Source organism: Rhinopithecus roxellana, chromosome 13 (assembly GCF_007565055.1).
Source record: "Rhinopithecus roxellana isolate Shanxi Qingling chromosome 13, ASM756505v1, whole genome shotgun sequence".
Classification (NCBI taxonomy): Eukaryota; Metazoa; Chordata; class Mammalia; order Primates; family Cercopithecidae; genus Rhinopithecus; species Rhinopithecus roxellana.
Genome location: NC_044561.1, coordinates 121,596,019 through 121,607,595, shown reverse-complemented (window position 1 = coordinate 121,607,595; position 11,577 = coordinate 121,596,019). Strand labels below are relative to the sequence as shown.

At 50.9% G+C, this 11,577-nt stretch overlaps 1 protein-coding gene across 1 annotated transcript; it reads right to left on the bottom strand.

Annotated features, from left to right (window-relative positions):
- Positions 1–10,073: 10,073 nt before the first annotated feature.
- On the bottom strand, positions 10,074–11,201 carry LOC115892854 (vegetative cell wall protein gp1-like). The gene is made up of 2 exons (XM_030915354.1): positions 10,931–11,201; positions 10,074–10,486 (listed from the first exon to the last, which is right to left on the bottom strand). The coding sequence occupies exons 1-2, from the start codon at positions 11,199–11,201 to the stop codon at positions 10,128–10,130; spliced, it is 630 nt and encodes a 209-aa protein (XP_030771214.1). The 3' UTR covers positions 10,074–10,127.
- Between the last annotated feature and the right edge of the window lie 376 nt (positions 11,202–11,577).

Genomic DNA, 11,577 nt, shown 5'->3' with positions numbered 1-11,577 from the left:
ATAGTCAGATTTGGGTATTATAGTTTCAAGACATCTAAAATGTATTCCAATGTCTCTGGGCTATGCTGTTTCCAGCAAATATCTACCAGGAGCTTCCACGACAGGCATGATGCATTTTGGTGGAAAAGGACATCTACTCGCTACCGCTTTTTTCCTCCCTGGACTGGCGTCATCTGCCCACAGACAACCGCTGTTTCTTTAGCACTTTTGTGAAACCTTCATCTCATCCACTCCAATGTCTTTGATTGGTCATCATGTTCACCAGGTGCGCAATAATGTCAGAAAGAGGTGACAGCATGACATTGCTTCACCTTCTTCTCCCATGCTCAATTCAATGTGTCAGAGGCTCCCGTTGGTTCTTCCTTCCAAAACATCTGGAATCTGAACGCAGCTCCTGGCCTCTGCCGCCGCCATCTTGGGTCAAGCTCCATCATCCTTCTCCTGGTTTGCCTACAGCCCTCTCACTGGACTGCTTGCTTCTCTCATCTATAGACTCCCACGTACAGAAATGAAACTTCAAGGATATTCTTTTTAGCCTTTTTATTTTAAAATCAGACACAGGTACAAAAAAGAAACACAAAAAAATGTATAGCTTAGTGAGATATTATAAACAAATGTTCTTATCACCAAGACTAAGTCAAGAAAGAGCACCTAGCTGGAGCCCACTCCACGGCTGCATTCCAGTCACAGTCTCTCCCTCCCTCCCTCCAAAAGTAACCCTCATGCTGATTCTCATAGTCAACTACCTCCCTACAATCTGCATGGCTTAATCACCCCCATGTGCCTCCCTAAACAGCACAGTTCATGTTACCCATTTGGCAAATCTTGGTCTCTTACATTTCCAGATTTCCCTTCCATGCCTGTCTTTTTCTTAGAACTTCTTTGTCACAGTGCCTGAGCCCTGTGACCTATAGAGATTTTCACAGTCTGGATTTTGGTGATTCCGAATTTATGGTGCAGTCAGCACATTCCTCTCTCTGTCCTATGTATTTCTTGCAAAATAGCAGCTGGATCCAACAAGTTGTTCAGAATTAAGTGTGATTGTGAAAAAAAAAAAAAAAAAAAAAAAAGTCGGAACTATAAAGAAACTATTGGGGAACAGTTGTAAAGTTGTAAAGTTAGACCATGATGTTAAAGCCCACCCACCTAAGACTCCTAGGACCTTCCCTGCAGTCACAGTCAGTTTATTTAGCCTGCTGCAGTCATGGAGATTCCACACCCATGGCCACCTGGGGGCATCTCAGTAAGAGGGAAGGGGCAGTGCTTCTAAGAAGACTTAGGCTTCTACTGAACGATTCCAAAAAGGGATTAAGGAGGCAAGGTCAAGAAGTGAGGGCAACTTGGTGATTGCATATCTTAAATACCTTATCTCCAGAGTGGGAAGCTTGAAGCAGGCTAGAGTTGTCATTGGTAAAGAGGCAGCTGTCACTCATGTTAGAAAAGGGGCATGCTCAGTCATTTCTGTGGCCACAAGAGTGGTCTTGTCTCTGCCTACCTCTAAACACGGTCAACTTGTGGCCTTGTCTGAACGGGTTCATATTCTTTGAGCGTGATTCATGTCGACTCAGGAACATCATGGCCTGGAGGGTTGTGCTTCTCAGTTCCCTCCATAGGCCAGAGGCAAACAGGACTGTTTTGTTTTCCTTACCAATGATCATATTATGGAAGGCCTTGGTTTTCATCCTAAGGAGGTTTGTATCTAACTTGGTAGATGAGACAGAGTTATCAAAGATACTTGGGTGCTGGAGTAATCAAATTAGAATAGTACCTGAGAGATCAGGTATCTGTCAGTCTTTTGGAAGAGAAAGGACAGGAGGTAGGATATTAGGGGCAATTATGGTCCAGTTTAGAGAAGGTGCAATACCAATGAAGGTACCAGGCGTAGGAAGGAAACAAGCTGACCAATGGAGGAGGCATCTGGGGGAGGGAACAACAGGCTGTCCCCTGGATTGGATGCTGGCGGTGGAAGAAGATAAAGTAGGAGGTGCTGATGTTTGCTCACCCAACAGCCATCCCTACCCTACTTACTAACAGGATTTTTTCTAGGCAAAATGGAAATGGATCATAATTGGTCAAAACCAGTCTTGGCTATGCCAGTCACCTTTGCCAGATACTTCCCAGCTCCCTTTGCAGTGAGGACTTCCTATGACTCATTCTGGCCCACAAGACCTATGAGGATTATGACAGGGCTCCTGAGAAAAGTTTTCTTTTCTTATACAAAGAACAAATGTAAAGAGGGTGTTCCCTTGAAATGCCCCTATTTCCTTGTTTTGGCTTTGATCCTAAACTGGAAGCATCGAAGTCAAGACTTGGATTAGCTCCCATTTTCTACTATAGGAAACTAGAATGTGTAAAGCCTAGATCTGCACCGCCCCCTCCGAGTCTTTTCCTAAAAACATTGCTATTTCCTTCTCCTTTCTTTTAAGATGGAGGTATCGCTCGTGTCTGAGTGACTTGCTTATGCCAACGAGATTTTCATAGACACGGCACAGACAGAAGCCGGGAATGTGTCGGCACTGCCAGGCCTGCCCTCTGTTGCTCTTGATTTTTCCCACGAGACGAGCATGCCCCAGGGAACTTCGGCTCTGGCGGCAGGATGAGAGGCGTGTGGAGCACTCAGAGTTCCAACCTTCAGCCTGGAGTCAAGCCCAGACTAGATCAGCCTAAGCCCCGCCAAGCCACGGGTGCAAGAATGAAAAGCAAATGCTAACTGTCCATGACATTGACTTTCAAAGGGACGCGTCATGTTATGTGGCTCATCCCAGCAACAATGAAGATATTTCTCTATCAGTCAGTCGGTAAATAATTATTGACAACAAGCCAGGAAGGTGGAGTGATCGGAGTAGATTTGGTCCCTATTCTCATGGAGCTTACTTTCTAGAGGGGCAGACAGATGATGGATGAATAAATATAAATTATACTATTAGGTTGGAACAGCAGTAATCCCGGTTTTTGCCATTCAAAGTAATGGAAATCAAAAGCAGGGAGGAGCTGGTGCTGCAGTTCAGTAAAAGTAATGGCAAAAACTGAGATGACTTTTACACCAACCTAATAGAACAATTACAAGTGTGCAAAATGCTGTAATGGGAAAGTTCCAAGTGCCAGGATATCAACTAGCTTCCTGGAGTCAAGAGATGGGGGTTTTCAACCTAACCAAGGTGAAGTCCAACTGGTGGGAGCAGGCTGGGAGCAATATTTCAGTGGAGACTCCAAGGATGAATGGTAATTGGAAAAGTGAGCCCAGATGGTTGGGGGAAAGTGTTTCAGGCACAGAGAACAGCATGTGCAAAGGCCTATGGCGGGAGGACATCGTGTATTCATCGACCTGAGGGGCGGCCAGCAGGCTGGAGCGGAGCGGGTTGAGAGGAGGATGGGGAGCCGGGGAAAGGTCCTCCACGCAGAGGGCACAGCAGGGGGAAAGGCCCGGAGTCAGGCCTGAGCCCGTGTGGTTTGAGGAAGTGACAGAGGCCTGTCTGGCAGGAAAGTAACTGCAGAGGGGAGACCATAAGGCCAGGGCAGAGGGCAGGGCCGTGCTGGGCACTGTGGGCTGTGGATGGGACCTGGCATTTATTCTTGGGTGAGGGGAACATGTTAGAAGATTTTAAGGAGGGCAGGAACGTTTGGGGATAATGTGTATTTTAGGAATCTCAACCAAGTAAATTCATAGTTTGAATGTTCCCAAGACTTCTGCACAAAGTGAAAGATGGTTTCTAGAGCTGTGAGATAAGAGTATAGCAAAAAAAGAATTACTGTTTCTAAAGGTCATTTCAAACGGTGGATTTCCATCTTACAATTGAATATAAGTAGATTGCAAGGTTGATGGAAAGTAGAAAAGTTTCCTGACTTGTGTGAACAGAAAAGAAACATCAATTTGAAAGGAAAACATTTATCTATTTACTTCCTCTGCAGTTTTTCTGACTGCTACATTTCAGGGGAAGGGATTGTTCATGAGGGTCAAGGACCTGGAGGCATGGGGGAGGAGCTGGTGTTTTTGTTCCAGTCTGAGGGTCCTGGAGCTGGAGCCAAAGGGAGGAGCCGATGCTGCCACTGATGTCTTAGGGTCAAGCTGAAGATCCCAGAGGATCTGGTGCTGCTGTTCCAGTTTGAGGATCGCAGAGCTGGAGACCCAGGGAGAAGATGGTGCTGCTGTTCTAATTTAAGGATAATGAAGCAGAAGAGCCAGACAGGAGCTGGTGCTGCCACTGCTCAAATCTGATTGAGTTGGAGCTGGAGCCGGGGAGTGGAGCCGGTTCTGCCTTTGAAGTCTGAGAGTCATTGAGCTGGAGGTCCAGGAAGGAGCTGGTGCTGCTGTTCTAGGTTAAGGGTCTTGGAGCTGTAGACCCAGGGAGGAGCTATGTTGTTTTAGTTCGAGTAGGGAAGCTGGCGACCCAGGGAGGAGAGATCTTCTTCTAGTTTGAGGGTCATGGAGCTACAGACCCAGGGAGGAGCAATGTTGTAGTTCGAGGGTCTGGAAGCTGGCGACCCAGGGAGGAGAGGTCATGTTGTAGTTCGAGGGTCGTGGAGCTGCAGATCCAGGCAGGAGCAATGTTGTAGTTTGAGGGTCTGGAAGCTGTCGATCCAGGGAGGAGAGGTCTTGTTCTCATTTGAGTGTCATGGAGCTGCAGACCCAGGGAGGAGCAATGTTGTAGTTTGAGGGTCTGGAAGCTGGCGACTCAGGGAAGAGAGGTCATGTTCTAGTTTCAGGGTCGTGGAGCTGCAGACCCAGGGAGGAGCAATGTTGTTGTAGTAAGAGGGTCTGGAACCTGGCGACCCAGGGAGGAGAGGTCTTGTTCTCGTTTAAGGGTCGTGGAGCTACAGACCCAGGCAGGAACAATGTTGTTGAAGGTCGAGAGTTGGGGAGCTGGAGACCCAGGGAGGAGAAATCTTGTTCTAGTTTCAGAGTCGTGGAGCTCCAGACCGAGGCAGGAGCAATGTTGTAGTTTGAGGGTCTGGAGGCTGTCGACCCAGGGAGGAGAGGTCATGTTCTAGTTTGAGGGTCGTGGAGCTACAGACCCAGGCAGGAGCAATGTTGTTGTAGTAGGAGGGTCTGGAAGCTGGCGACCCAGGGAGGAGAGGTCTTGTTCTGGTTTGAGGGTCGTGGAGCTGCAGACCCAGGCAGGAACAATGTTGTTGAAGGTTGAGAGTCTGCAACCTGGCGACCCAGGGAGGAGAGGTCTTGTTCTTGTTTGAGGGTCGTGGTGTTGCAGACCCAGGGAGAAGCAATATTGTTGAAGTTCGAGGGTTGGGAAGCTGGAGACCCAGGGAGGAGAAGTCTTGTTCTAGTTTCAGGGTCGTGGAGCTGCAGACCCAGGCAGGAGCAATGTTGTTAAAGTTTGAGGGCCTGGAACCTGGCGACTCAGGGAGGAGAGGTCATGTTCTAGCTTGAGGGTCATGGAGCCCCAGACCCAGGCAGGAGCAATGTTGTTGAAGGTCGAGGGTCTGGAAGCTGGTGACCCAGGGCGGAGAGGTCTTGTTCTCGTTTGAGGGTCGTGGAGTTGCAGACCCAGGGAGAAGCAATATTGTTGAAGCTTGAGGGTTGGGAAACTGGAGACCCAGGGAGGAGAAGTCTTGTTCTAGTTTCAGGGTCATGGAGCTGCAGACCCAGGCAGGAGCAATGTTGTAGTTTGAGGGTCTGCAAGCTGTCGACCCAGGGAGGAGAGGCCAGGTTCTAGTTTGAGGGTCGTGGAACTGCAGACCCAAGGAGGAGCAATGTTGTTGAAGTTCAAGGTTCTGGAAGCTGACGACCCAGGGAGGAGAAGTCTTGTTCTAGTTTGAGGGTCGTGGAGCTGCAGAACCAGGGAGGAGCAATGTTGTTGTAATAAGAGATTCTGGAAGCTGTCGACCCAGGGAGGAGAGGTCTTCTTCTAGTTTGAGGGTCATGGAGCTGCAGACCCAGGGAGGAGCAATGTTGCAATTTGAGGGTCTGGAAGCTGTTGACCCAGGGAGGAGAGGTCATGTTCTAGTTTGAGGGTCGTGGAGCTGCAGACCCAGGGAGGAGCAATGTTGTAATAAGAGGGCCTGAAAGCTGGCGACCCAGGGCGGAGAGGCCTTCTTCTAGTTTGACAGTCGTGGAGCTGCAGACCCAGGCAGGAGCAATGTTGTTGTAGCAAGAGATTCTGAAACCTGGTGACCCAGGTAAGAGAGGTCTTCTTCTAGTTTGAGGGTCGTGGAGTTGCAGACCCAGGCAGGAGCAATATTGTTGAAGTTTGAGGGTCTGGAACCTGGTGACCCATGGAGGAGAGGTCATGTTCTAGTTTCAGGGTCGTGGAGCTGCAGACCCAGGGAGGAGCAATGTTGTAGTAAGACGGTCTGGAACCTGGCGACCCAGGGAGGAGAGGTCTTGTTCTCGTTTGAGGGTCGTGGAGCTACAGACCCAGGCAGGAGCAATGTTGTTGAAGGTCGAGGGTTGGGGAGCTGGACACCCAGGCAGGAGAAATCTTGTTCTAGTTTCAGGGTCGTGGAGCTCCAGACCCAGGCAGGAGCAATGTTGTTGAAGCTCGAGGATCTGGAGTCTGTCGACTCAGGGAGGAGAGGTCTTGTTCTCATTTGAGGGTCATGGAGCTGTAGACCCCGGGAGGAGCAGTGTTGCAATTTAAGGGTCTGGAAGCTGGAGACCCAGGGAGGAGAAGTCTTGTTTTAATTTGAGGGTTGTGGAATTGCAGACCCAGGCAGGAGCAATGTTGTTGAAGTTTGAGGGTCTGGAACCTGGCGACCCAGGGAGGAGAGGTCTTGTTCTGGTTTGAGGGTCGTGGAGCTGCAGACCCAGGCAGGAGCAATGTTGTTGAAGGTCAAGAGTCTGGAACCTGGCGACCCAGGGAGGAGAGGTCTTGTTCTCATTTGAAGGTCGTGGAGTTGCAGACCCAGGAAGAAGCAATATTGTTTAAGTTCGAGGGTTGGGAAGCTGGAGACCCAGGGAGGAGAAATCTTGCTCTAGTTTCAGGGTCGTGGAGCTCCAGACCCAGGCAGGAGCAATGTTGTTGAAGGTCGAGGGTCTGGAAGCTGGTGACCCAGGGCAGATAGGTCATGTTCTAGTTTGAGGGTCGTGGAACTGCAGACCCAAGGAGGAGCAATGTTGTCGACGACCAGGGAGGATCCGTGTTGTTTTGAGTGTCGTGGTTCCGGAGACTCACAGAATAGCCGGTGCTTCCTTTCAAGTCTGAGAGTCATTGAGCTGGAGATCCAGGGAGGACCCGGTGTTGCTGTTCTAGTGAGGGCAGTGAATATGGAGACCCAGGGAGGAGCGGGTGCTGTTGTTCATGCCTGAGGCTTGCGGAGCTGGAGAACCAGAGAGGAGCTGGTGCTGCTGTTTAAATCTGTGGGTCCTGGAGCTGGAGCCTTGGGAGGCAGATGGTATTGCAGTTGTTCAGGTCTGAGGGTCATGGGGCTTGAGGTACAGGGAGGAGCCGCTGCTGCTGTTCAAGTCTGAGGGTGGTGTAGCTGGAGAGCGGGGAGGAGGTAGGCTTGGTGTCTAGTGTGAGGGTGGTGGAGCTGTAGACCTGGGGAGGAGCCAGTGCTGCTGTGGAGTTTGAGGGTCATGGAACTGGAGACCTAGGGAGGATCCAGTGCTACCGCCGTTTAAGTCAGAAGGTCGTGGATCTGGAGTTTTGGGGAACAGCCACTGCTGCTGTTTAACTGTGGGGAGGATCCAGTGTGTCAATTGAAATTTGAGGATTTGGGAGCTGGAGAACCAGGGAGGAGCCGGTCATGCTGTTGTATTTTGAGGGTTATGGATCTGGAGACCTGGAGAGAGGCCGGTACTGTTGTTATAGTTTGAGGGTCATGGAAGTGGAGACAGGGGGAGGAGCCGCTGCTGCTGTTGAAGTCTGAGGGTCGTGTAGCTGGAGAGTGGGGAGGAGGTAGTCTTGGTGTCTAGTGTGAGGGTGGTGGAGCTGTAGACCTGGGGAAGAGCCGGTGCTGCTGTGTAGTTTGATTGTCGTGGAACTGGAGACCTTGGGAGGAGACGGTGCTATCACCATTTACGTCAGAAGGTCATGGATCTGGAGCTTTGGGAAACAGCCCATGCTGCTATTAATTGTGGGGAGGATCTGGTGTGTCAGTTGAAGTTTGAGGGTTTGGGAGCTGGAGAACCAGGGAGGAGCCGATCATGCCATTTTATTTTGAGGGTCGTGGATCTGGAGACCTGAGGAGTGGCCGGTATTGCTGTTGTAGTTTGAGATTCATGGAACTGGAGACAGGGGGAGGAGCCGGTGTTGCTGCTGTTCATGTCTGAGGGTTGTAGAGCTGAACACCCAGGAAGAAGCCAGCACTACGGCTTTTTAAGTCTGAGGGTCATGGAGCCTGAGACCCGGGGAGGAGCCAGCGCTGCTGTTCAAACGGCTTCTCCCTGAGTCTCCAGCTCCATGACCTTCAAACTAGGACAGCAGCAGCAGCTCCTCCCGGGACATTCCAGCTCCACGACCCTCACACTAGAACAGCAACACCAGCTCCACCCTGGGTCTCCAGATCCACGACCCTCACACTAGAACAGCAGCACCGGCTCCACCCTGGGTCTCCAGATCCACAACCCTCAAACTAGAACAGCAGCACTGACTCCTCCCTGGGTCTTCAGCTCTACAACCCTCAGACTTGAGGAGCTGGAGACTCGGGGAAGAGCCAGGGCTGCTCTTCTACTTTGAGGGTTGTGGAGCTGGAGACCCAAGGACAGCAGCAGCTGCTATTCTAGTTTGAGGGTCTTGGAGCCAGAACCTTTGTGAGGAGCCGGTGCTGCCTTTCAAGTCTGAGAGTCATTGAGCTGGAGATCCAGGGAGGAGCCGGTGTTACTGTTCTAGTCTGAGGGTACTGAAGCTGAAGACCCAAGGAGGAGCCGGCACTGCTATTCTAGTTTGAGGGTCTTGGAGCCAGAACCTTTGTGAGGAGCCGGTGCTGCCTTTCAAGTCTGAGAGTGATTGAGCTGGAGATCCGGGGAGAAGCTGGTTTTACTGTTCTAGTGTGAGGGTTGTGGAGCTGGAGACCCTAGCAGGAGCTGGTGCTGTCTTCTAGTTTGAGGGTAGTGGAGCTGGAGGTCTCAGGAAGAGCTGGTGCTGCTATTTAAATCTGTGGATCCTGAAGCTGGAGCCCTGAGGGAGAGCTGGTGTTGCTCTTGTTCAAGTCTGAGGGTCATGGGGCTTGAGGTACAGGGAGGAGCCGCTGCTGCTATTCAAGTCTGAGGGTGGTGTAGCTGGAGAGCGGGGAGGAGGTAGTCTTGGTGTCTAGTGTGAGGGTGGTGGAGCTGTAGACCTGGGGAGGAGCTGGTGCTGCTATGTAGTTTGATTGTCGTGGAACTGGAGACTTAGGGAGGAGCCGGTGCTACTGCCATTTAAGTCAGAGGGTCGTGGATCAGGAGCTTTGGGGAAAAGCCTGTGCTGCTGTTTAACTGTGGGGAGGATCCGGTGTGTCACTTGAAGTTTGAGGGTTTGGGAGTTGGAGACCCAGGGAGGAGCCGGTCATGCCATTGTATTTTGAGGGTCGTGGATCTGGAGACCTGGGGAGAGGATGGTACTGCTGTTGTAGTTTGAGGTTGGTGGAACTGGAGACAGGGGGAGGAGCTGGTGTTGCTGCTGTTCATGTCTGAGGGTTGTAGAGCTGGAGACCCAGGGAGGAACTGGTGTTGCTGGTCTAGTCTGAGGGTAGTGAAGCTGGAGACCCAGGGAGGAGCTGGTGCTATTGTTCATGACTGAGGATTGTGGAGCTAGCTGGAGGGAGACCCAGGGAGGAGCCGGTGCTGCTGATCTAGTCTGAGGGCCATGGAGTTGGAGATCCTGGAAAGAGCCGGGGCTGCCGTTTAAATCTGTGGGTCTTGGAGCTGGAGCCCTGGGGGTGACCTGGTTCTGTCATTCATGCTTTAGGGTCGTGGAGCTGGAAACCCCGGGAGGCGGCGGTGCTGCTGTTCCAGTTTAAGGATCGTGAAGCTGGAGACCTGGACAGGAGGTAGTGCTACTGCTGTTCAAATCTAAGGGTCGTGGAGCTGGAGCCTTGGGGAGGTGCTGGTGCTGCCTCTCAAGTCTGAGAGTTGTTGAGCTGAAGATTCAGGGAGGCGCCGGTGTTGCTGTTGTTTGAGGATTGTGGAGCTGGAGGCCGAAGAGGAGCTGGTGTTGCAGTTCAAGTTTGATGGTCGTGGAGCTGGAGACCTAGGGAGGAGCTGGTGCTACCGCCGTGTAAGTTGAGGGTTGTGGAGCTGGTGGTCCCGGGGAAGAGCCAGTGCTATCGTTGAAGTTTGAGGGAGCTGGAGACCCAGGGAGTAGCCGGTGCTGCTGTTCTAGTTTGAGTGTTGTGGCGCTAGAGCCTTGGTGGGGAGCCGGTGCTGCCTCCCAAGTCTGAGAGTCATTGAGCTGGAGATCCACGTGGGAGATGGTGCTGTTGTTGTAGTTTGAGGATGGTGGAGCTGGAGACCCGGGCGGAGCTGGTGCTGGAGTTGGAGTTTGAGGGTCAGGGAGCTGGAGATCTGGGGAGGAGCCAGTGCTGCTGTTTAAGTCTGAGGGTCGTGGAGCTAAACATGGAGCCAAAGTTGGGGACGTAGAGAGAGAGAGTTACAGGATGACCCTGGAAACTGTAGATGAAGCTGTACCCTAAACAAGCTGAGCTTGGGAACTTCTAAATGCTAGTGATGAGTGCACTCTTTTTCCTCTTACACACTTTGGATTTGTTTTCTGTCTCACGAGGCAGAAAGACCCTGACTGATACCCTTAGGAATTGAAAAGCTTAAAAAAACTAAAGGATGTTGGTAATAATAACAATAATTAAACCATGATTATCCTGACTGGCAGAGACAAAATCACACACACACAATATATATCTTTCAAACAGTTAGTAAATTAAAAAATACATTGAAAAATAGACCCAAGCAAAGCTATAAGAATTCGTTTCATGGAGAAGCGACAGAGGACAGAGATTCATCTGCGAGGTGCTATTAATGGAGAAACTGAGAACTTACCATTTTTCCCTTGAGGTTTTGGTGCAGAATGACATTGTGTGAGTTCTGGCAGCTGAGTCACTTCCCACAGCCCGGTGATGCTGTCGGTGTCACAGAAGGACCCTCTCCCAGCTGGTCCTGCCTCTCTGCTACGACGAGTGCGGCCTCTGATCCCCAACAGCTGACTACGTCTTGAGACCAGGCCCGTGAGCACAAGGGTTTCCATGGTGAAGGTTCCCGGATGGAACACTGTGGATGTTGCTAACATTCCTTCCTGATGTTCATCTGCCATCTTGCTATTTAATGCAATGTCTTCTAAATATTGAATAGAAAAAAGTATTTGTACAATATGGGTAAGGTATAAAGAATATCCACACACTGGACACACAGACAGGGAGGGGCACCCACAGCAAACTCCCTTCGCCTGGGAGCAGGTGTGGTCCTTGCGTCCTATGTTGCCTGTTTCTTCCTCCGCCTTGGCCTACAGGCCTGATGTGATGTGACCTCTGCCTGCCTCTCCTACTCCATCTCCCCTCCTACTCCTGTTCTTTCTAATAATTATGTTACAGCCTCAGTGAATGCGACAAGGACCCTGAATCACGGTGGCTTTTCTAAGACAGAGGTTCATTCCTTCCACATGAAAGTCCAAACCAGCCGGGCGCGGTGGC

Bases quoted from the DNA above. Each gene is read 5' to 3' on its own strand.
- LOC115892854 (XM_030915354.1), bottom strand. From the start codon at position 11,201: ATGGCAGATGAACATCAGGAAGGAATGTTAGCAACATCCACAGTGTTC. The intron at 10,487-10,930 runs GTAAGTTCTCAG...CTCCATGTTTAG, and splicing joins AAAACCTCAAGGGAAAAATG to CTCCACGACCCTCAGACTTA.